The sequence below is a fragment of the Silurus aristotelis genome (genome assembly GCF_946808225.1).
Source record: "Silurus aristotelis genome assembly, chromosome: 2".
In the NCBI taxonomy this organism is placed as follows: domain Eukaryota; kingdom Metazoa; phylum Chordata; class Actinopteri; order Siluriformes; family Siluridae; genus Silurus; species Silurus aristotelis.
In genome coordinates this window covers 29,546,949-29,572,468 of record NC_139575.1, presented here as the reverse complement: position 1 = coordinate 29,572,468, position 25,520 = coordinate 29,546,949, and the positions used below count along the sequence as shown (strand labels likewise).

The window sequence follows — 25,520 nt, the reverse complement described above, 5'->3', positions numbered from 1 at the left end:
GTTCATGACCTCAAGCTCAAGCAAACTCAGGTTCTGCACCAGGACAATGATTCAAAACACACCAGCAAGTCCACCTCTGAATGGGGGAATAAAAACCAAATGGAGACTTTGGAGTGGCCTAGTCAAAGTACTGTCCCGAATCCTATTGAGATGCTGTGGAATGACTTTAAAAAGGCAGTTCATGCTCAAAAACTCTCCGGGACCACAGTGTAGTGGACAGTTTCCGGTACCTAGGTGTTAACGTTACACAGGACCTGTCTTGGTCAGCTAAACGTACTATCCGCACCGAGCATATGTGAACATGATAGAGAAACACCATTATCTTCTCCGAGACAAATCTCATTTAAAATAAATTGAAGTAAAGTGGAAAACTGTTATGTGATCAAACAAACAATTTTTTATTTATTTTGGAAACCATGGAATCGCCATCCTTCAGGCTATAGCAGAGCGGTGCTTCTTATCAGCATTCAGTTTAAAAGCTTGTATCCTTGATGGTAAGTGTAATTAGTGCCTATGAAATGGGCAACTTTAACATCTGGAAGGGCACTATCAATCTTAAAAGGTACATACAGGTTTTAAAGCAACCTATGTCTTTTTCAGGGAATTTGCATATTTCAGCGAAACAATACTAAAATGCATACTGCATTCATTATTACAGCATGGCTTAGTAGTAGGAAGGTCTGGGTGTTCAAATTTAAAATTACCAAATTTTTTTCTTACAATTGTACATTTCCTCAGTATAAACATTTGATACACTTTTGATGTTCTATTATGAAAAAATGGTTTATAAGATTTCCAAATAATTGCATTTTGTTTTTGTTACAGTTTATGCAGTATCGTAACTTTTTCGCAAAGCAGGGTGGTATAAGATGACTGGAACTTGTGTTTATAGTTAAGGTGTTTATGGTTAAGGATTTTGGCTGAGACCAATTGCTTACCAGTTGCTTACATTAGCCTGTTAGTAGCAAAAAAAAAGTACACTTAAAAGAAAAAACTATTTGTTAAGTTAATATGTTTATAACTTATTAATGTGTTTAATTCATGCAGATGAAATGTAATAACTCAAATAACTAAATGAACAATGGAATTTAACACTTTTAATGGATAATTAAAAAATAATTGAAAAACTTCATGTTGATTTATTTCCTCTTTGGGTCCAAGTATTCATCCTTCACATTCGAAGGTGTCTGGCTCACCTTTTTCTCCCTGTCTGGTGCTACTGGCATTGGGGCCCACTTTAGAATGTAAGACACCTTTGTCCTTGCCAAATCCAGAATTGATCTTTGTTCTTGTTTTTTCCTTACGCTGCTGCTGCTTTTCTAGTTTGGACAACTTAATACATGTTAAAGAAAACATAAATACATGTGAGCATATAAAAAACACTTTTCAATATTAGTCCTTGTCCACTTACAGTTAAATATGCAATATTTATATAATCTAGAGTAAATTTTACCTAGTATGTTATATTGCTTAACATAAGGAAAAATACCTGTTTGGCATTTATAGGAGCAGCAGGAGACTCCAAACAAATAGTGACAGGTCCATCATTTTGAATGTGTACTTGCATGTAAGCACCAAACTGGCCATCTACAAACAAAACAAAAAGAGAATAGGTAATTTCCGCTTTGTCATCCACTTTAATTATTAAAATGTTTAAACAAAAAAGTTTTTCATGCAAAATACATTAGGGGGATGTCTCATGGTTTATTGCTCACACACACACACACACACACACACACACACACACACACACACACACACACACACACACACACACACACACACCAATTAATAGATTCTTCGAATAAAAAAAAAAAAATTAAAAATGTAATTAGATGTTCTGCTTATTATAACTATAAAACCCTAATTCAGAATATTTATCCGTCAATCAAATCAACATTTGTATTGTTTTTAATGATATTTGCAGATCGCAAGTTCACAACCATGCTTAAAAAATCTACATAAAATATAATACAAGATTGTTTGGACAATTTTTGTAAAAAAAATAAAAAAAAAAATAAAAAAAATTTAAATACACAAGTTCAGTTCAGTTGTGAAGATATAAGCTATAATCTAGAATATAATTCATTTAATTTTTAAGTCAATAGGCTTTTATTGTCATTTCTACTATACACATGGTACACAGTACACAGTAAAAATACGACAACGTTCCTCCAAAACCCTGGTGGTACACTAAACAACATAGAGCTACAACACAACACAAAGCTACATAATGTGCATCGAGTGCAACCTAATTTTGTATAATAATTGAATGTATGCATAATTTCAAAATACAAACACTCAAAACAAGCATTTGAACCTAGTTAAGCCGCAGTAAGTCACATTTAAAAACAGATAAGTTAACTTTTGTAGTAGACAAATGCTATAAAAAGGTGGAAGGGAGAAACGCAGCAAACTAAAAGGCTTGATTTTAAATAAAGGAAATATATGCATTAGTGTACAAATGCATAAGCATTTGCTGATAAACACAACAGTGACTAAAATGTAATAATTTACTATTTCTTGTTTTTGTTTCTTTTAGATTTAGTGTTTGACTCTGTTCGCACTGTTTTAATTGAATCCATCAATATGTTGCGAGCGAGGTGTTTGTGCAACCTGATGCTCACAAGTCACGTCAGAACAGATCTAGTGAGACATTCCTGAAGTTAGTAAACAAACATTTTACACAAAAGCACTTTATTAAACTATACCATTTTCACATTTATTATACAGGATTATACAGTTTTTGCTCACTGTGCTGATGTTCCACCTTCATATGTGACAACGGTGTGTTTCTTTTAATTTGCTCGTGCATCACTGTGGTACTTCCATCCCACACAAGCTGAGCTTTGCATAACTTGCAGGTTACATTGTTGTTTGTCGAGTTTAATGTAAAATGCTCCCATGCCTTGGATGACTTGGGACGCACACTTTTTCCTGCTGCCAATTGACCTGTACTCTCCGCCATTTCACAAGCGGCTATGTTATCTTGCCGTCACACTCACCCGTAACTCCAGCAGCCCAACTAATCGACAACGAATTTCATAATCGATTATTGTCGATTAGTTGTTGCAGCCCTTATTTGTCTGTTTGCTTACTTACTTACAGCCATTGCAAGGGTTGATTTATTTATTTGTTACCTTTGATAAGCTCTGGTTTGTATTTGAGCCTCAACTGTTCCAGAACGCTGTTGTAGAAGGGTTGAGCAAAATCAGCATTCATTGCTAAATGGAAGTCCGGCTTGTTTCCTTTGAGTGTACACTGCAGTGTGAACTGACTCACACACAGCACCTCCAACCCCTTTTCCATTACACTGTGATTCCAAGCTCGGCCATTGTCATCCTCAAATAAACGCAGATTCAGGATCTTATGAACTCTACAAATATATAGATAAACCATTTCTTTATCAATTACTGTGATATTTAAAATAGCTTGTAAAATATTTACAACTAGCTGCAAGTGGAAGACAAAAATAGTTAAATATATAATAACACTTACACATAATCTACATCCTTCTCTCTATCATCGTTTGAAATCCCAAGCAAAACACAAATGCCTCTTCCGATAGAACTGATTTCCTTCTCCCCAGCTGTTTCACATATAAAATTCAAAAAGAAAAATGACCAATGACCTGCAGTTCAGAATACTACACACGGACTGTGTGTTGTAATCATTTTCTTATTATATTGTGACTCTATTTAGAGCAATTGAAATATACATTTTTATATCTATCATTACTGCACACACGTTATAAGAGTATTTTTTCTTACCCATTACGCTTGCTTTAGTGACTCTTTGAATGACCGCTCTCATTGTTTTGATCAAATTTCTGTCGAATGAACAGCTTATCAGTGACAACACGCTTCTTAAGGCGGAAGTAGTTTCTACTTTAAAAGTCAAACCAAAACAAATAAATTCAGCATCGCATGCATCTTATTGAATTGTTACAAGAAAACTAAAATAGGAAAAAAGTTAGAGTACAGATTTGCATTTTGGTGTAATTTTATTTTACAAGGAAACAAACAAAATACCTTTCCCATAGTGCAGTGGCTCGTGGTGTTTGTGATTCCCGATCTGTAAGGCTAATTTCTTACTGGATCTGTACGGGACATTTAGCTGATCGACCCGTACCGGAAACACGACTTGTTCTGCGCATGCGGGAAATTGCTGTCACTTCCTGTCATCTTCAATGTTAAAAGGACAGTCTAGTGAAAAGGATTATTTTGCGTTTTATGTAGAATATATTTTTAGAAACCTTGAGTTTAGAATCCCAAATGGGGTATTACAAATCTAATCTATTTAATAAAACCTTTCCATTTATTAAATTTAATCAATTTAATCCTGTTTCTTGTGTGTATCGAGTAGCCGCAGGGTATTTGTGTACATTATAAATTAGTGTACATTTTGTGCCATTTTAAAACAAACAAACAAACATATATTTTAAAAGTGAGAGCATGTTAGAAAGATGACAATGTTAGACAGTTTAAAAAAAATCTGCAAAAAAAATTATTAGAGTATTATTTAACACTGTGTTTGAAAGAAAACAAATTAGGATCATGTATGACCCTGGTCCACAAATTCCTCCCCAGCCAACATTGTCATGTGGGCCCCATGTGGGTTTTTGATGGGCTGTCACTTGGGCCCTGCATGGGCAATCCAACTGGGGCCCAGAGAAATTTGTCCATCGGCTCCACATGGGCCCCATGTGTGTTAGCCCAGAAGGGCGACTGATGGGTCCATGGTGGGCTCTAAGTGGGGCCCATATAGCTGTTCTTTATATGGGCCCATTTGGGTCCCAAATAGTTGTTAAAAATAAAGCCAATGTGGGCTACATGTGGGCCCCTTGTGGGACCACAGTGGGTGAGAATTGGGTCCCATTTATTAATTTCATCAATGATTTCTGTGGGTGAACTTAATGTGTACTTAATTTTACTATGAAAAATCCACTGTCAAACCATTCAAACCTCAGTTACTACGTAAAACTGTGCCTGACCAAACAAAGAACTAATATGAGTTGATTTTATGTGCTGCTATATGTTTAAAATAACATGGTTGAGTATTTGAACTGTGAAAAATAAATGACTACAACTCAGAATGTGTAAATCACATTTAATTTAAATTCATTCATTATTTTTCTCCCGCTTATCCGTAATTCGGGTCGCGGGGGCAGCAGTCTAAGCAGGCCCCCGCCTTCGACTGCTGCCCAATTCTCACAGCACCGTCCCTTACGGTCCCTCCTGCAGGTGGTGAGCCCACGGGAAGGCGGCCCCACGTCACGTCGACGTCACGGACCTTGATATTTCCCTCGTAAGGGACCCCCGGAGCATAGAGGGTTAAGGGCCTTGCTCAAGGGCCCAAGAGTGGCAGCTTGGCGATACCGGGGCTTGAACCCCAGACCTTCCGATCGGCAACCCGCTGGAGCCACCACTCCCCCTTAATTTAAATTGATTCAAGTAAAAAAAAAAAAAAAAAAAAAAAAAAAAACAGGAAACAAGAATAACAGAATTACTAAAGTAGAATAGTTTAATTCAATTCAATTCAATTCAATTCATTTTTATTTGTATAGCGCTTTTAACAATGAACATTTTACAGTTTACTGGTGGGTCTATGCAGATTCCTCGGCTGCACACCTGCAAAAGAGCAAAGAAAGAGAAGGCAGAAAAGGCAATTTAGTAAATTTTAAAATACTACCATTCACAGCACCATCTAAAAAAACATGCATCAATTAAGACATATCCTAGAATCTTATCAGTGAATTGTTCCCACCTCTGCCTCGCACAGTAATAACTTATGCCGGGGGACCAGTCATGGAATCCAAAACTCATGAATGTAACAATTCAAATATCAACCTTGCGTCTGAACTTGACTCTTAAACAAATATTTGGCTATTGCCAAAAGCCAGTGATTCACTGTAAGTCACACCTAGGATCACGGTGGCCCAGAAAGTTCAACGCACTGCAACTGAAGAAAACATATGCAAATAGAAAAAACACCAGCAAATTAAGAAAACATCTTCATCAGTTAAACAACACGTTCTGCAAATCCTCACAACGCAACTAAATACAGAAACGTCCTGCAAATTTAGGATAATAATATCCAAAAGGCCAAGGAATCATAAACAAACAATGTTAAAATAAACAAACAACTCACCTATCAGGTAATCGACACATATCAACACCACTGACGAATAGACATTGAACAATAAGCAGGCCCAGACGGGTTTGTCACTTGTTGTGGTCCCCTTGAAACATTTATTTTGTGATCTGTGCTATTTGGTTGTTTTGTGAGGATTTGCAGCGTGTTTCTGTGTTTGGTTGTGTTATGAGGATTTGCAGCGTGTTTCGGTGTTTGGTTGTGTTGTGAGGATCTGCAGCGTGTTTCTGTGTTTGGTTGCATTGTGGGGGTTTGCAGCGTGTTTCTGTACTTGGTTGCATTGTGGGGGTTTACAGCACATGTGTTGTCAAACTGATTTTTATTTGCTGGTGGGTTTTTCTATTTGCATGTGTTTTCTTCAGTTGCAGCATGTTGAGCTCTCTCAGCCACCATATAGATGCCTTAAGATAAGTAATTTATAAGATATTGTTTAATTTCAGGGTGGAGTATTCCTTTATTTAAACAGAGGAAAAAACAGTGATCGGGATAAAATATTATTAATTGTGCAGCCCTAGCTATAGGTTATATGACTTACACTTCCGGCTGTACTGCCCTCCGATCATGATCCCGCTGGGCTCTCAAAGGACGGTTGCCTTCTCTGTCTCTTGCATTTGTGAACCATTTAACAAGCGCAGTCTCCAGCTCTTTCTTACTTACAGTTTTTAGCAAATGGTTCTGCTTCAGGCTACCTGTAAAGCAAAAAGATTTATATAAAGTAGAGCATGCTACTTCATCAACCATGTATAAAGCATGCAAGTTACATGAGCATAAGACTATCAGAACTAAAAAAATAAAATAAAAAAGACTAAAAATCACAAGGTTGTAAACACCTTCTAATCCACCATTTGCCCAAACTGTTACCTGATCTGAGTAAATTATGTTAAAATGACAATACCATGCAAAAAGTTAAATGCATCAATATGGTGAATTTCAGGCTTTGTTGTGATTAATGTTTAGAATAATTAGTGTGGGCCTTGAACACAGATTGATTATTAAATTCATACTGGTTCACTTTGGACCGTGAATTTGAACTGATCACTGTAAAATTTGTTTAAGTTACTTATAATGATGTTTTGTCTTTAAAAGCCTTAGTGGCGCTAACACAACAAGTGTTCAACTTGACTGCACAGACCGAAGCGTGTTTGACATAAATATACCGTGAAAGTGATCATGAAGAATACGGAGTTGTCTGCTCTCGAATTTGTCGGTCTGCACTGCACAGCTTCAAGTCAAACACATCTCAGTTCGTGGTGTCTATGCGCATGCGTGAAGCCTCGGCGTCGAGAGCGGGGGGGGGGGGGATTCTGACTGACTTTCTGAATGGCGCAAATTTACCTTATCTTTACCGTAATCATAACGTATCATAGTTTTATTAATGTTTAGAAATGATGCAAAAATTAACGTTTTTTTAATCACCTCTACCTATTTAACCTAAATCACATTAAAATAAAGTTAAGTATTGTCACAGTCTCCTCAACCCAGCAATTAGGGGGGCACAAGCCAGTGTACTCTTAGTGCCGGTCCCAAGCCCGGGTAAATGGGGAGGGTTGCGTTAGGAAGGGCATCCAGCGTAAAACATGTGCCAAATCAAATATGCGGATCACAAATGAGAATTTCATACCGGATCGGTCGAGGCCCGGGTTAACAACGACCGCCACAGTTATCGTTAGCCGACAAGGTACCGGTGGAAATTGGGCTACTGTTGGCCGAAGGAGGAGAAGGAGAGGAGGAAGGCGTCTACAGAGACGGCAGGAAAAGGAGCAGTGTGGGAGAGTAGAGGTTCGGGTTGGTACTTTAAATGTTGGTACTATGACGGGTAAAGGGAGAGAGATAGCTGATATGATGGAGAGGAGAAAGGTAGATGTGTTGTGTGTTTAGGAGACCAAGTGGAAAGGGAGTAAGGCCAGGAACATTGAAGGTGGGTTTAAACTGTTTTATCATGGTGTGGATAGGAAGAGAAATGGTGTAGGGGTGATTCTGAAGGAAGCGTACAGTAAGAGTGTAGTGGAGGTGAAGAGAGTTTCTGATAGGGTGATGATCGTGAAGGTGGAAGTTGAAGGGATGATAATAAATGTCATCAGTGCCTATGCTCCACAAGTTGGCTGTGAGATGAAGGAGAAAGAAAGATTCTGGAGTGAATTAGATGAAGTGGTAGATGGTGTACCTAGGAAAGAACGATTGGTGATTGGGGCAGACTTTAATGGGCATGTAGGTGAAGGGAACAGAGGTGATGAGGAGGTGTGATGGGTAGGTATGGTTTTAAGGAGAGGAATGTGGAAGGGCAGATGGTGGTAGATTTTGCTAAAAGGATGGAAATGGCAGTGGTGAACACGTATTTTAAGAAGAAGGAGGATCATAGGGTGACGTATAAGAGTGGAGGAAGGTGCACACAGGTGGATTATCTTCTGTGTAGGAGATGCAACCTGAAGGAGATTGGAGACTGTAAGGTGTTGGCGGGGGACAGTGTAGCTAGACAGCATCGGATGGTGGTCTGTAGGATGGTTTTGGAGGCGAAGAAGAAGAGGAGGAAAGTAAGGTTTGAAAGAAGAATAAGATGGTGGAAACTGAAGGAGGAAGAGTGTAGTGTGAGGTTCAGGGAAGAGGTCAGACAGGGGCTTGGTGGTGGTGAAGAGGTGCCGGATGATTGGGCAACTACTGCAGGAGTGATGAGGGAGGCAGCTATAAAAGTACTTGGTGTGACATCTGGAAATAGAAAGCAAGACAAGGAGACGTGGTGGTGGAATGAGGAAGTGCAGGAGAGCATTAGGGGTAAGAGATTGGCAAAACAGAAGTGGGATCGACAGAGTGATGAGAAGAGTAGGCAGGAGTACAAGGAGATGCGGCAGCAGGTTAAAAGGGATGTGGCGAAAGCCAAGGAAAAGGCATATGAGGAACTGTATAAGAGGTTGGACACTAAGGAAGGAGAAAAGGATTTATACCGATTGGCCAAGCAGAGGGACCGAGCTGGGAAGGATGTACTGCAAGTTAGAGCAATAAAGGATGGAGAGGGAAATGTGTTGACTAGTGAGGAGAGTGTGTTGAGAAGATGGAGGGAGTATTTTGAGCAGCTGATGAATGAGGAAAATCAGAGAGAGAGAAGGTTGGAGGATGTGGAGTTGGTGAAGCAGGATGTAGATAGAATTAGTAAGGAGGAAGTGAGAGCAGCGATTAAGAGGATGAAGAATGGAAAGTCGGTTGGACCAGATGACATACCGGTAGAAGCATGGAGATGTTTAGGAGAGATGGCAGTGGAGTTTTTAACCAGATTGTTTAACAAGATTCTGGAAGGGGAGAGGATGCCTGAGGAATGGAGAAGGAGTGTGCTGGTACCGATCTTTAAGCATAAGGGAGATGTGCAGACCTGCAGTAACTACAGGGGAATTAAGTTGATCAGTCACACCATGAAGTTATGGGAAAGAGTAGTGGAAGCCAGGCTGAGAGAAGAGGTGACCATCTGTGAGCAACAGTATGGTTTCATGCCGAGGAAGAGCACCACAGATGCCTTATTTGCTTTGAGGATGTTGATGGAGAATTATAGAGAAGGACAGAAGGAGCTGCATTGTGTATTTGTGGATTTAGAGAAAGTGTACGACAGGGTGCCGAGAGAGGAGTTGTGGTATTGTATGAGGAAGTCAGGTGTGTCAGAGAAGTATGTGAGGGTGGTGCAGGACATGTATGAGGACAGTGTGACGGCAGTAAAGTGTGCAGTAGGTACGACAGACTGGTTCAGGGTGAAGGTTGGACTGCATCAAGGATCGGCCCTGAGCCCTTTCCTGTTTGCAGTGGTGATGGACAGGTTGACGGACGAGGTCAGACAGGAGTCTCCCTGGACTATGATGTTTGCAGATGATATTGTGATTTGTGGTGAGAGTAGAGAGCAGGTTGAGAAGAGCCTGGAGAGGTGGAGATATGCGCTGGAGAGAAGGGGAATGAAAGTCAGTAGGAGTAAGACAGAGTACATGTGTGTGAATGAGAGGGAGGGCAGGGAGAAGAGGTGGAGAAGGTGGAGGAGTTCAGGAACCTGGGGTCAACAGTGCAAAGTAATGGAGAGTGTGTTAGGGAAGTAAAGAAAAGAGTGCAGGCAGGGTGGAGTGGGTGGAGAAGAGTGACAGGAGTGATTTGTGATAGAAGAGTATCTGCAAGAATGAAAGGGAAAGTTTATAGGACTGTGGTGAGACCTGCGATGTTGTATGGATTAGAGACAGTGGCATTGAGTAAAAAACAGGAGGTGGAGCTGGAGGTAGCAGAGCTGAAGATGTTGAGGTTTTCGTTGGGAGTGACGAGGATGGACAAGATTAGAAATGAGTTTATTAGAGGGACAGCACATGTAGGATGTTTTGGTGACAAGGTGAGGGAGGCGAGATTGGGATGGTTTGGACATGTGCAGAGAAGGGACATGAATTATATTGGTAGAAAAATGCTGAAGATGGAGCCACCAGGTAGGAGGAAAAGAGGAAGGCCAAGGAGGAGGTTCATGGATGTGGTGAGGGAAAACATGCAGGTAGTTGGTGTAAAAGAGGCAGATATAGAGGACAGGGTGGTATGGAGACGGATGATCCGCTGTGGCGACCCCTAATGGGAGCAGCCGAAAGAAGAAGAAGAAGAAGAAGAAGATTGTCACAGTCTCCTCAGAGCTTTTCTCTGTGTATTGTATATACACGTTATAAAAGGTATTAAAGAGAAAGATTACTCCACAGTGCTTTTACTGTTTCACCCTCCTGTTATTATGAGGACACTATATAGAGAAAACACGGGTGAAAATGGTTTGAAAAGTCGTTATTTCCACATTTTAGTAGACAATTTCCTAGTTATCTGCTAATCGTTAAGAATGTTCAGTTTCTCCACAGATGTTTATCTCTGAGGTAAACCAGTTCACTCTCCACACTGACCTTCTTTATATCGTGCCTGTAACTTTAATTACCACAAATCTTTCAGAAGTATACATTAAATAAAAACAACAGTAAAATGTTATTAATTTAAAACAAAAGATAATTTCTTACCGTGACAGAGAGGTCAGGTAATCCAGGTCAGGTCAGGTGCTCCTGTGGTAGTCTGTGATGACCGTTTCTTCAGAATCAGAAGGCGGGAACACAGGAGCCAATGGGAGACTCTGTGAGCTGCACAACCGAATATTTTTTTTAATTATTTTTTAAGGTCATACCATGTTATTGTTAATATATAATTTTTTAAAAATCTGTTGATGTTATAAAACATGCAAAAAACATATCAATTGAATTTATTATCAATTGAATAATTGAATGATAGATTTCTTTTGAGAAATATAGATAAATATAGCCCAAATGTGGCCCATACAGGGACCTCGAATAAACAAAATGGGCAGCCTAACTGGGGCCCACATTCAGCCCATCAAAGTGCCCACTCTGACCCCATGCCCACATGATGCCCATATAACTCAGATAAAACTCATGTGGGGCCCACATGGACATGTTGGCTGGGTCTAAACACATTTAACTAAGAAACAAACAATTTAATAATAAAATACCGTAGTTATACAATAGTATAACTCTTGTAATACAATAGGTTACCTTGAAAATGACATTGTATACAAAATAATGTCTTGTTTTTTTATTCCAACACTTTACTAATTTGGCCTAGTCCCCAGCCAGGATTGCAACATTTCTCTGTTAATATATACCAGAATATATATAATATATTGATTACCAAATATTTTCACATGTCCAAAGAACCAAATATCATTATCAAATTACTCAATTTAATATTTTATCAAAGCAGATGTACATTTTGCTTAACTTTGATTTATTTAAAGTGAATCATATGTTAGCCGCAAAGCAGTGTTAACAAAGATTATTAGCTAACCTCTTTTCCCTCACAATATAATGTTTAGAACGCAAGTTAGATACATATTATTGTAAAATATTAATATCTTCTCTGATGTAATCTTTTTTTTAAATAAATAAATAAACTTTACTTCTAACTGGTTGAAAGAAAATATTCCACTACTCATCCAAGTAACTTCTTCAGTCTCCAAACTCTCCAGGTCTCCTTCTAACCATCAGGGGCCAGTTGTTCAAAGGTAAGGGGCCAGTTGTTCAAAGGTAAGATGATCGGATTCTGGTTATCTGATTGGATCAAATCTTGAAAACTGTGTATCTGGATCAGGGTGATCCAGTCCAATGTTGCTTTGAAAAACTGGCATAAAGGTAAGATGGATTACCTGATCCTGAATAGGGAAAAATGGGATTTCCAAATCCGGATCAGATTGATCCAGATTTTACTTTTTGAACAACTGGCCCCAGGGCCCGGTTCTTCAAAAGGTTTAATCCGGATAAAATTGATCCGGATTTAGTAATCCTTTTTTTTGCGATCCGTGATCACGTAATCCAGTTTACTTCTTGAGCCAGTTTTTCAAAGCAACATCGGATTGGATCAATCTGATCCGGATAGGAACTTTTCAGGATCACCAAATCTGGATAACCAGTGCTCAAACAGGATAGGAAATCACCATGTAGAACTATAGATATGTAAAGAGCAACAAGTAGAATAGCCAGTGTAGGGTCAATATAAGTTTATTATTATTTTCAAATATAGATGTATTGAATTAAAAAAAAGACTTAATGTCAATTACGCCACAATAATTTCAGACTTCCTCATCTGATGTGGAGAGACCAGCTTGTCTGAGCATAGCCTTTAGGAGGCGGACCTCAAGTCTGGCCTTGGTTTGCTGCAGTTTGGTCAGAGTCAGTTGTTCCTCTGCCAGATGAAGCTGTGCTTCTGCCCTTTCAGTCTCTTTTTTCAGAAGTGCCTTGTAATCATCATCTTTGTTTGATGAAGGGCGCTTCAAGCCTTTGCTCTGAGATCCTGTGGCAAATACCACTGGCTCAACCAATGAGGATCCAGCTTCTTCCTCAGGAACAGAGCTGAGATTCAATATAAATATGCTCTCTGGATCAGCCTCAGGAGGAACTGGCAGATTCTCCTCCTCCTCCTCAATCCAAGGCTCGCCATCCCCTACAACACCTTGAATACCATGGAGAACTTGCGACTTCTCACCTCCAATGATGTCGAGGACCACATCTGTGTAATCTCCCCTCTTAAATGGCTTGTTGCCTGTTTGTGGGTTTTTGGCTTCAGCATGGTCCTTTGTTGTCACAGAAAATGTAAATGCCTATAAACAATGTCACTAAAACATTGTTAATCAATTATAGGCCTTGGGTCCAATTGCCTCAATTGAACACAAGCCAAAACTAATCAGTTGTAATAGGTGTGTCTGAAAAGATCAACTACACAGCCATATATATCAGCCTTTCTCAGAGGATTCACAGAGAGACAGTGAAATGGCAGGTGTTGTCCACCGCCACCACCACTTTGCAAGGAGAGCATACCGTCAAAGGGTGTATGTTGAACGTACCAAGCCACTGGAGCAATACACCACTGAGGAGCTGTATATCCGGTTTCGCTTTGGGAAGGCTGATATAGAGTACCTTGTGAACCTTCTCAGGCTAAAACTTCAACACAGAACCCAAAGGAGTCACGGTCTGTCTGTGGAAGACCAGATCCTCATTGCTCTCTGATTTTATGCATGTGGGACTTTCTATCAGGTTGTTGGTGACTATATGGGAGTGGTGAAATCAGCTGTGTGTGATGTGGTGAGAAATGTGTCAATCGCACTGGCCAGCCTGGTCAATGAATTTGTTTCTTTTCCAAAGGACAACCAGATTGCCCAGGCCAAGCGCAGCTTTTTTCTTTTGGGGAATATGCCCAATACTATTGGAGCAATCGACTGCACACATGTGCATATACAAGCACCTCGTGAGAATGAATATGAGTTTATAAACAGAAAGGGGAGGCACAGCATCAATGTCCAACTTGTGTGTGATGCTGACCTCATCATCACCAACTGGGTTGTCAAGTGGCCTGGGTCTGTCCATGATGCACGCATCCTGAGGGAGAGCGCTCTATATAGAGACCTCCAAACCAACCGACCGGATGGCATAATATTAGGAGTGCCTACCCACTCCTACCATGGCTGATGACTCCTTTCTAACAGCAAATACACCGGCGCAGGCACGCTTCAACACTGCTCATTGCAGAGCAAGATGTGCAATTGAGTGTTTAAATGGAGTTCTTAAGAGGCGCTTTGCATGCCTTAACTACCTGAGAGCGGAACCACAGAAAGCATGCAACATAACCCTTGCCTGTATTGTCCTGCACAACATCGCTACTAAGCGCAATGTCTCTCTCTGTGCTGACAATGATGCACCTGAGTCCCTTGGAGACCCTAACCAACCGCCTGCATTTTGCCAGAACGAGCAAACAGGACGTGCAACAAGGGACGCAATAGTTAGACACTATTTCTGATTTGGAATTGTTTTGGATTTCAAAAATCAGTGATTGCCATTCTTTGCATTTTTGGGGTTATTCTGTAATCATTGCATGCATCACTAACAAATATTCTAAAAACAAAAATATTTTCGATTGTGATGAATATATATATATATCAATTAGTGACAGAATAAAATGTATTGTTTTTTTGTCAATTTTGACAGCTGGTTGGGGGATTATTGTATGAGGCCAAACTCTTTCTACATTGCTGTAGGCCTATACTGAAAGGCTGAATACGTTCAAGCCTACCTAATCACTGTAGCCTGACGGATGAACAAATAAAATTAAAACCTTATGAATAAATAGGCTTCCCGTGGGCTCACCACCTGCAGGAGGGACTGTAAGGGACGGTGCTGTGAGGATTGGGCAGCAGTCGAAGGCGGGGGCCTGCTTAGACTGCTGCCCCCGCGACCCGAATTACGGATGAGCGGGAGAAAATGAATGAATGAATGAATGAATAAATAGGATATCTTGTAAGATACTGCATGATCCAAATATAGTATTATTTGATACATTTTTTAAGTTTTCATTACATTTTGGGCATGGAATCCACCCTTCTGATGGGATCAGTTTATTCCAGATTTTTTGGATCAAAGTGATCCAAATCCTACAAAAAAGTTCTGAAAAACCCAAACTAAAGGTTTGATCCGGGTCAAAACCAAGATTGGATTACATGATTTAATCCGATTATGTAATCCGTTTATTTTTTTGAAAAACCCATTTTCAAGATTTGATCCAATCCGTTATCCAAAATCTTTGGATTACTTTTGAAAAACCGGGCCCTGGAGCTTGTTTCAAGCAATCCTCACTGTGCAGTTCACCCCAGCTGCCATTTGTAATTTTTTAATACAAAACTTGTACTTGTGAAACTTGTATATTATATAGATCCATTACACACAGACTGATATATTTCAAGTGTTTATTTCTTTTAATTTTAATGATTTTGGCTCACATTTAACAAAAACCCACCAATCAAAAATCTTACCTCAAACTTCAAAACATTTATAGTCAATTGTTGGCCTTCTGAAATGTATGTTCATTTACTGTATATGTACTAAATACTTGGTAGGGGCTCCTTTTGCTTTAATTTCTGCCTCAATTTGTTGTGGCATGGAGGTGATCAGTCTGTGGCACTGTTGAGGTGGTATGGAAGCCCAGGTTTCTTCAACAGTGGCCTTCACCTCATTTGCATGTTTTGGTCTCTTGTTTCTCATTTTCCTCTTGACAATAGGAATAGAAAATCTAAGGGGTTCAGGTCTGGTGAGTTTGCTGGCCAGTCAAGCACACCAACACCATGGTCATTTAACCAACTTTTGGTGCTTTTGGCAGTGTGGGCAGGTGCCAAATCCTGCTTGAAAATGAAATCAGCATCTCCATAAAGCTGGTCAGCAGAGAGAAGTATGAAGTGCTCTAAACCTTCCTGGTAGATGGCTGTGCAGAGTAAAAACGGGAGCTTTGAGGATGAATTTGGACTGTAGTTAATGTCAACAGTCTGTTACTCTGACTCAGGACTACAGTTTGCTCTGCTCACCATCACTGCACCCCGCAACATTGTTTATCTGTAATAAATGGACATTCGGTGCAACCCAGATGAGGATGGGTTCCCTCTTGATTCTGGTTCCTCTCAAGGTTACTTCCTTATGCCATCTCGGGGAGTTTTACCTTGCCACAGTCGCCACCGGCTTGCTCATCAGGCATAAACTTACTTATAAAGAACATATAAATTTTTTTTATCATTACATTATCTGTGTAAAGCTGCTTTGAGACAATGGTCATTGTTAAAAGGGCTATACAAATAAAAATTAATTGAATTGTGCTGACTTGATAAAACACAGTGGACCAACACCAGCAGATGACATGACTCCCCAAACCACCACTAACTGTGCAAACTTTATACTAGACCTCAAGCAACTTGGATTCTGTGCCTCTCCTCTTCTTTCAGACTCCAAATGAAATGCAGAATTTTCTTTCCTTTCATCTGAAAAGACGACTTTGGCCCACTGAGCAACAGTCCAGTCCTTTTTTGTCCTTTGCACAGGTAAGACAGCTCTGACGTTGTCTCAGGAGTGGCTTGGACACAAGGAATGAGTCAGTTCTAGCCCATTGATACGTCTGTGTGTGGTGGCTCTTGAAGCACTGACTCCAGCTGCAGGTCCACTCTTTGTGAATCTCCCCAGATTCTTGAATGGGTTTCGTTTCAGCTTTTTCTACCACATTTTTAATTTCATTTAACTTTCTATTAATGTGCTTGGATACAGCACTCTGTGAACAGCAGCTTCTTTAGCGATTACCTTTTGTGTCTGAAAATGGCATTTAAGTTGTTTTGCATGTATACACCTGTAATTCCTAAAGCTGGCGATGGGGGCAGTATTGGGGTGTGTGTGTGTGTGTGTGTGTGTGTGTGTGTGTGTGTGTGTGTGTGTATATATATATATATATATATATATATATATATATATATATATATATATATATATATATATATATATGTGTGTGTGTGTGTGTGTGTGTGTGTGTGTGTGTGTGTGTGTGGTGCAGATGAGGAAGTGCGCATGCGCTCTTGTAAAAAAAAAAAAAAAAACGTTTTTGACACGTGCTCAGCAAGCAGAGTGAGAGAGATGCACTCTAGGGAAAGTTGCAATGTTTAAAATACAATCCTAAGTGTACAAAATAATGATGGGAATTGCAACTTTTGTGAGGTGAGTGTGGATGGTTGTCTGGAAGCTCATCATCCTTATTCCCACTGCCGTATTTTGGGTATTAAGGGTTATTGTTCTGAAGTATATGTGCACTTTTCTGGCCCAGTAATCTTTATATTTTGTTTTATTTCTTTTTTGGTGCAAATTGGGTTGTAGTTTGTGTACTGACAAATTAAGATCACAGGTTATTGTGCAAATTCCCCACCGTGAACTACGAGATTTGAATGTGTAGTGTTTTCTCAAAATCATTACACTGTGAGTGATATTTCTGTGTTTTCATTTTTTTGTTTTTGATCCTTGTTTTTTTTTTTATTCAGAACAAATGTAAATCTGTGCACATACAGTGGAAAACAAAATGAATAAAAAAACAAGTTTTATTTAAAAAACCAGACATTGAATAAACTTATAAAAAGTTAAACCCGTTAAATGTGGTCCAGGGGGTATACTGAAAATTCCTAGCCCATATATATATATATATATATATATATATATATATATATATATATATATATATATATATATATATATATATATATATATATATATACACACACATGTGTTAATTCATAGTTTTGATGCCTTCAGTGTGAATCTACAATTTTGATAGTCATGAAAATAAAGAAAACTCTTTGAATGAGAAGGTGTGTCCAAACTTTTGGTCTGTACTATATATATATATATATATATATATATATATATATATATATATATATATATATATATATATATATATATATATATATATATGCCTTAACGACTACCGCCCTGTAGCCTTGACCTCAGTAGTGATGAAGTGCTTCGAGAGACTGGTCAGAGACTTCATCACTGCATCACTACCAGACACACTGGACCCACTACAGTTTGCGTACCGTCAGAACCGCTCTACTGAGGACGCCATTGCTCATCTTCTCCACACCATGATGAGCCACCTGGACCAAAGAAATGGGAATTATGCAAAGATGTTGTTCGTGGACTACAGTTCAGCGTTTAACACCATAATTCCCTCCACACTCACCTCTAAGTTGGAGGTCCTGGGACTCAGCCAGCCGCTGTGTCAATGGATCTCTAACTTCCTGACAGACAGACCACAAGCCGTATGGGTGGGAAAACACACCTCATCCACCCTCACCCTCAGCACTGGCGCCCCCCAGGGTTGTGTTCTGAGCCCCCTGCTTTACTCAATGTACACACATGACTGTGTGGCCACATCCAACTCCACCACCATCATCAAGTTTGCTGACGACACTGTTGTGGTGGGTCTGATCTCCAACAACGACGAGACGGCCTACCTACAGGAGGTTAAAAACCTGGAGAGATGGTGCCAGGAGAACAACCTTCTCCTGAACGTCAGCAAGACTAAGGAGTTGATCGTGGACTTCAGCACAAAGCGGGAGCGGTCATACCAACCTATAAACATCAGCGGGACCCCAGTGGAGAGAGTGGACAGTTTCCGGTACCTTGGTGTTAACATCACACAGGATCTGTCTTGGTCCTGTCACACCAACACCCTGGTGAAGAAGGCCCGGCAGCGTCTGTACCATCTGAGACGCTTAAGGGACTTTAAACTACCCTCTCAGGTGCTTTAGACTTTCTACACTTGCACCATTGAGAGCGTCCTGACGGGCAGCATCACTTCCTGGTTTGGGAACAGCACCATGCAGGACAGACGAGCCCTCCAGAGGGTGGTGCGTTCAGCTGAACGTACCATCCACACTGAGCTCCCTAACCTGCAGGACATCTATAGCACGTGGTGCAGGACCAGAGCCAGGAAGATTATGAAGGACCTCAGCCATCCCAACAATGGACTCTTTTCTCTGTTGCGTTCATGAAAACGCTTCCGCTCCCTAAAACGCTTCCGCTCCCTAAAACCGAACACAGAGAGAATGAGGAGGAGCTTCTTCCCGCAGGCCATCCGGTGTTTAAACCAGGAAACACCCAGGATCTAGAACTGGCCCACTCTCTCCATCATCATCATCACACTTCTCTGTACACATATTCACCTTCGCACCACGTCACTTTAAACATATCTCACCGTTCGCACCACGACACTTTAAACTCTGGACTTGCACAGCACAGTGCGCTTTTTATTTTATTCATACCACATGGACCATATTGCACCATATTGCACATGGACACTTTACGGACCTTTACACCATACCATACCGCACACGGACACTTTATGGACAACCCACCACAAATTGCCTATTGTTTACATATTGTTTAAATTTTTATTTTGTTTACATTTTTCACTACACATTGTTTACTGTTTATATGTATATTTGCTCATACATTATCCTTTTATATATCTATATATCTATATATCTTTATACCTTATACTATTTTATTTTATTTTATTTATTTATTTTATTTTAATAGTTTTTCTTATACCTTATTTATCTGCCTTCTTTTTTTTCCCCCATCCTATTCCCTCATGCCGGACCATCGTACAAAACATTTCACTACATGTCGTACCCTGTATGTATGTGTATGTGATGAATAAAATTTGATTTGATTTGATTTGATTTGATATATATATATATATATATATATATATATATATATATATATATATATATATATATATATATATATATATACAGTGGGTACGGAAAGTATTCAGACCCCCTTAAATTTTTCACTCTTTGTTATATTGCAGCCATTTGCTAAAATCATTTAGGTTCATTCTTCTTCCTCATGAATGTACACACAGCACCCCATACTGACAGAAAAACACAGAATTGTTGACATTGTTGCAGATTTATTAAAAAAGAAAAACTGAAATATCACATGGTCCTAAGTATTCAGACCCTTTGCTCAGTATTTAGTAGAAGCCCCCTTTTGATCTAATACAGCCAGGAGTCTTTTTGGGAAAGATGCAACAAGTCTTTCACACCTGGATTTGGGGATCCTTTGCCATTCCTCCTTGCAGGTCCTCTCCAGTTCTGTCAGGTTGGATGGTAAACCTTGGTGGACAGCCATTTTTAGGTCTCTCCAGAGATGCTCAATTGGGTTTAAGTCAGGGCTCTGGCTGGGCCATTCAAGAACAGTCACGGAGTTGTTGTGAAGCCACTCCTTCGTTATTTTAGCTGTGTGCTTAGGGTTATTGTCTTGTTGGAAGGTAAACCTTCGGCCCAGTCTGAGGTCCAGAGCACTCTGGAGAAGGTTTTTGTCCAGGATATCCCTGTACTTGGCCGCATTCATCTTTTCCTCGATTGCAACCAGTCGTCCTGTCCCTTCAGCTGAAAAACACCCCCACAGCATGATGCTGCTACCACCATGCTTCACTGTTGGGACTGTATTGGACAGGTGATGAGCAGTGCCTGGTTTTCGCCACACATACCGCTTAGAATTAAGGCCAAAAAGTTCTATTTTGGTCTCATCAGACCAGAGAATCTTATTTCTCACCATCTTGGAGTCCTTCAGGTGTTTTTTAGCAAACACCATGCGGGCTTTCATGTGTCTTACACTGAGGAGAGGCTTCCGTCGGGCCACTCTGCCATAAAGCCCCGACTGGTGGAGGGCTGCAGTGATGGTTGACCTTCTACAACTTTCTCCCATCTCCTGACTGCATCTCTGGAGCTCAGCCACAGTGATCTTTGGGTTCTTCTTTACCTCTCTCACCAAGGCTCTTCTCCCCCGATAGCTCAGTTTGGCGGGACGGCCAGCTCTAGGAAGGGTTCTGGTCGTCCCAAACGTCTTCCATTTGAGGATTATGGAGGCCACTGTGCTCTTAGGAACCTTAAGTGCAGCAGAAATCTTTTTGTAACCTTGGCCAGATCTGTGCCTTGCCACAATTCTGTCTCTGAGCTCTTCAGGCAGTTCCTTTGACCTCATGATTCTCATTTGCTCTGACATGCATTGTGATCTGGAAGGTCTTATATAGACAGGTGTGTGGCTTTCCTAATCAAGTCCAATCAGTATCATTCAAACACAGCTGGACTCAAATGACGGTGTAGAACCATCTCAAGGATGATCAGAAGAAATGGAAAGCACCTGAGTTAAATATATGAGTGTCACAGCAAAGGGTCTGAATACTTAGGACCATGTGATATTTCAGTTTTTCTTTTTTAATTAAATCTGCAACAATGTCAACAATTCTGTGCTTTTCTGTCAATATGGGGAGCTGTGTGTACATTCATGAGGAAGAAGAATGAACTTAAATGATTTTAGCAAATGGCTGCAATATAACAAAAAAATTGTGAAAAATTTAAGGGGGTCTGAATACTTTCCGTACCCACTGTGTGTGTATGTATATATATATATATATATATATATATATATATATATATATATATATATATATATATATATATATATATATATATATATATATATATATATATATATATATATATATAGTGAGGAAAATAAGTATTGAACACCCTGCTATTTTGCAAATTCTCCCACTTAGAAATCATGGAGGGGTCTGAAATTGTCATCGTAGGTGCATGTCCACTGTGAGAGACATAATCTAAAAAAAAAAAAAAATCCAATAATCACAATGTATGATTTTTTAACTATTTATTTGTATGATACAGCTGCAAATAAGTATTTGAACACCTGAGAAAGTCAATGTTAATATTTGGTACAGTAGCCTTTGTTTGCAATTACAGAGGTCAAACGTTTCCTGTAGTTTTTAACCAGGTTTGCACACACTGCAGGAGGGATTTTGGCCCACTCCTCCACACAGATGTCTAGATCAGTCAGGTTTCTGGCCTGTCGCTGAGAAACACGGAGTTTGCGCTCCCTCCAAAGATTCTCTATTGGGTTTAGGTCTGGAGACTGGCTAGGCCATGCCAGAACCTTGATATGCTTCTTACAGAGCTACTCCTTGGTTATCCTGGCTGTGTGCTTCGGGTCATTGTCATGTTGGAAGACCCAGCCTCGACCCATTCTTCTTCCTCCAAACACGTTTAGTGGAATTATGACCCAAAAGTTCTATTTTGGTCTCATCTGACCACATGACTTTTTCCCATGACTCCTCTGGATCATCCAAATGGTCATTGGCAAACTTAAAACGTGCCTGGACATGTGCTGGTTTAAGCAGGGGAACCTTCCGTGCCATGCATGATTTCAAACCATGACGTCTTAGTGTATTACCAACAGTAACCTTGGAAACGGTGGTCCCAGCTCTTTTCAGGTCATTGACCAGCTCCTCCTGTGTAGTTCTGGGCTGATTTCTCACCTTCCTTAGGATCATTGAGACCCCACAAAGTGAGATCTTGCATGAATCCCCAGTCCGAGGGAGATTGACAGTCATGTTTAGCTTCTTCCATTTTCTAATGATTGCTCCAACAGTGGACCTTTTTCACCAAGCTGCTTGGCAATTTCCCCTTAGCCCTTTCCAGCCTTGTGGAGGTGTACAATTTTGTCTCTAGTGTCTTTGGACAGCTCTTTGGTCTTGGCCATGTTAGTAGTTGGATTCTTACTGATTGTATGGGGTGGACAGGTGTCTTTATGCAGCTAACGACCTCAAACAGGTGCATCTAATTTAGGATAATAAATGTAGTGGAGGTGGACATTTTAAAGGCAGACTAACAGGTCTTTGAGGGTCAGAATTCTAGCTGATAGACAGGTGTTCAAATACTTATTTGCAACTGTATCATACAAATAAATAGTTTAAAAATCATACATTGTGATTTCTGGATTTTCTTTTTTTAGATTATGTCTCTCACAGTAGACATGCACCTACGATGACAATTTCAGACCCCTCCATGATTTCTAAGTGGAAGAACTTGCAAAATAGCAGGGTGTTCAAATACTTATTTTCCTCACTGTATATATATATATATATATATATATATATATATATATATATATATATATATATATATATATATATATATATATATACACACACACACACACACACACACACACACACACACACACACACACACACACAGAGCGGGGAAAATAAGTATTTGACAGGAGGATCTTAAGGTGGATTCCAGGAGGAAAATGTAGTAAAACTTTTAAATTGGTCAAATGATACATTTGTATAATTTAGTGTATATACTTTTATTTATATTTTGCACTTGACTTGTGTAACCGTTGTAACAGTGATAAAGTAGATATAGTAGACATAGGCTACCAGTTAAGCAAACCCGGGCCGCAGCAGTGAGAGTGCCGCATCCTAACCACTAGACCACCAGGGACCCTAAGCTATTCAGTACAGTAAAGTAAAAATAAAGAAATATGAAATAATCCCTCAAGCAGATTTCAATAACAAACAAAAATAATATATTCCATTTTTCTGTCATTCATCATTGTATATTAATTTCAAAGAAACAATCATCAGAGATGAGCCTGTCAAAAATAATGTCTAACAATTGCAACCCCTTACTATATGTCCAGTTAGTCCCTCATTCTGACAGAATGCCAGAGGTTGGTCTGGTTCTTCAACAGGCTCAGGTGCATCATAAACATCATCACAGAGAGGGACATTGTGCCTGGTAGCAATGTTGTGCAGGACGATACACGCTAGTATTATTTTTTGTGCTCCCTGTGGTTCCACTCGCAAGTACTTAAGGCATGCATAGCGTCTTCAGAACTCCATTCAAACACTCAATTGCACATCTTGTTTTGCAATTAGCAGTGTTAAATCGTGCCTGCGCCGGTGTGGTTGCTGCAAGAAAAGAAGTCATCAGCCATGGTAGGAGTGGATAGGCACTGTCTCCTAATATTATTGTATCCGGTCGGTTGGTTTGGAACTCTCTGTATAAAGCACTCTCTCTCAGGATACGTGCATCATGAACAGACCCAGGCCACTTCACGACACAGTTTGTAATAATGAGGTCAGCATCGCCCACAAGTTGGATGTTGATGCTGCGCCTCCCCTTTCGGTTGATGTACTCCCAATCCCTCTCATGAGGTGCTTGGATATGCACATAAATGCTGTCAATAACCCCAATAGTATTGGGCATGTTCCCCAAAAGAAAAAACTTGTGCTTGGCCTGGGCAATCTGGACATCCTTTGGAAGTGAAACAAACTGATTGACCAGGCTGGCCAATGCAATTGACACAGCTTTCACTTTATTACTCACAGTTGATTTGTCCACTCCTATATTGTCACCAACTACTTGGTAGAAAGTGCCAGATGCATAGAAGCGCAGACCAATGAGGACCTGTTCCTCCACAGACAGACTGTGACTCCTTCGGGTTCTCCGTTGAAGCCTGACAAGGTCTGCAATGTACTTAATATCAGCATTCCCAAAGCGAAAGCGAGCATACAGTTCTTCAGTGGTGTATTGCTCCAGTGGTTGTGCACGCTCAACATACACCCTTTGACGATATTGTAAGAATTACAGAATGCCTCAACCCAGATTCCCCCCCACGCTATATCAAATTAAGCTCATCCGCAAAACGGCTTTAATTTCACAAAAGTATTTATGTAGTTTGACATAGAATTTCAGTTGTATCAATCCTAATCATAGTCTTGATTGAATCTGTCTGGACGAGACAGCAAGCCTTCAAGGACCATTTCTAACCAAAAGGTGTCTGAGACCATGATTATCATTTAAACAATACCCTATCCTGTCCTGCTGGGGGGCCGGCACCAGCAAAAGTGTCAACAACAGAGACCTCCGCCTCGATCACCCAGCCAGTTGTTTCCTCATGCATGTCCTATGTCTAATTTACTTTTAAAGGATACTCTGGTCTATACTTCAAAGGGGAAGAACAATATAAAATATCTGGGCAGAGTTTGCTCTGGGTTCTTTCTGACTCCGTTGAACCCAAAGTGCTTCATGTATTTTGTCACTGCTACGCTGTTATAAACTTCTTCATTACGATCTTCGTTGTCCTCATCATTTTTTCTTACATTGGCGATCCACCCAGCGAAGGATTTAAAAAAAAAAAAAAAAAAAAAAGTGGGGAAAGGTAAGAAAACAGTTTCTTACTTCTATGCTTTTATTTTATTTCAGGGAAACCCCTCGTTTAAAAAAATCTAGAAAATAAGATTTTAAGGGCAAGAAAAGTATTTAGTTTATTCAGTATAAGCAGGAGGAGTTCTTAAGCCTATTCTGTACATTTCTTGTATTGTTTCTAAAGTAACTGAAGCAAAGTGCTTAAGTTTATAAGTTTCTAAAGTAATTGAAACTTTCTGTGAGAGTACTATTACAGTTTCTGACGTACGTGAAACTGGTAATAGTGTAAAGAGTGCGACGCACAGCGGCTCTGTAAAGTTTATAACAGTAACCCGAAGTACTGTGGTGTGTCCAACGCACTGTAAAACTGTTTTAAACTCTTGTTTTAAGCCCGAAGTACTGTGGCTAAGTGCACTGGTTTAGGATATAACGTTGT

At 39.9% G+C, this 25,520-nt stretch overlaps 1 protein-coding gene, 1 long non-coding RNA gene and 2 pseudogenes across 6 annotated transcripts; 1 reads left to right on the top strand and 3 right to left on the bottom strand.

Moving 5' to 3' along the window:
- Window positions 1-377: 377 nt before the first annotated feature.
- On the bottom strand, window positions 378-4,147 carry dtd1 (D-aminoacyl-tRNA deacylase 1). 3 transcript variants are annotated; one of them, XM_083562054.1, is made up of 6 exons: window positions 4,032-4,147; window positions 3,771-3,887; window positions 3,499-3,589; window positions 3,141-3,376; window positions 1,490-1,587; window positions 378-1,332 (listed from the first exon to the last, which is right to left on the bottom strand). In XM_083562054.1, the coding sequence occupies exons 2-6, from the start codon at window positions 3,811-3,813 to the stop codon at window positions 1,165-1,167; spliced, it is 636 nt and encodes a 211-aa protein (XP_083418180.1). In that variant the 5' UTR covers window positions 3,814-3,887; window positions 4,032-4,147; the 3' UTR covers window positions 378-1,164. The 3 variants fall into 3 exon arrangements, with proteins under 3 accessions (XP_083418180.1, XP_083418179.1, XP_083418178.1); XM_083562053.1 differs by having other exon boundaries at window positions 3,771-3,829; window positions 4,032-4,145; XM_083562052.1 differs by having other exon boundaries at window positions 3,771-3,884; window positions 4,032-4,137.
- A 1,443-nt stretch (window positions 4,148-5,590) lies between these two features.
- Window positions 5,591-12,206, bottom strand: LOC310722402. The gene is made up of 3 exons (XR_014532363.1): window positions 11,154-12,206; window positions 6,689-6,842; window positions 5,591-5,630 (listed from the first exon to the last, which is right to left on the bottom strand). It is a non-coding gene; the product is annotated as an uncharacterized lncRNA (long non-coding RNA).
- A 1,263-nt stretch (window positions 12,207-13,469) lies between these two features.
- LOC310737407 (putative nuclease HARBI1) lies at window positions 13,470-14,493 on the top strand (annotated as a pseudogene). Its single transcript has one exon. The product of its transcript is annotated as a putative nuclease HARBI1 (transcript).
- Window positions 14,494-23,541: 9,048 nt separating this feature from the next.
- Window positions 23,542-24,726, bottom strand: LOC310737400 (putative nuclease HARBI1; annotated as a pseudogene). The gene is made up of 2 exons: window positions 24,707-24,726; window positions 23,542-24,500 (listed from the first exon to the last, which is right to left on the bottom strand). The product of its transcript is annotated as a putative nuclease HARBI1 (transcript).
- Between the last annotated feature and the right edge of the window lie 794 nt (window positions 24,727-25,520).

What these genes read in the sequence shown, in the direction of transcription:
- dtd1 (XM_083562054.1), bottom strand. Translation starts at nt 3,813, where the DNA reads ATGAGAGCGGTCATTCAAAGAGTCACTAAAGCAAGCGTAATGG. An exon ending in CACTAAAGCAAGCGTAATGG is followed by an intron (nt 3,590 to 3,770) that starts GTAAGAAAAAAT and finishes TATGTGAAACAG; the next exon opens with CTGGGGAGAAGGAAATCAGT. An exon ending in CTCCTATAAATGCCAAACAG is followed by an intron (nt 1,333 to 1,489) that starts GTATTTTTCCTT and finishes ACATGTATTAAG; the next exon opens with TTGTCCAAACTAGAAAAGCA.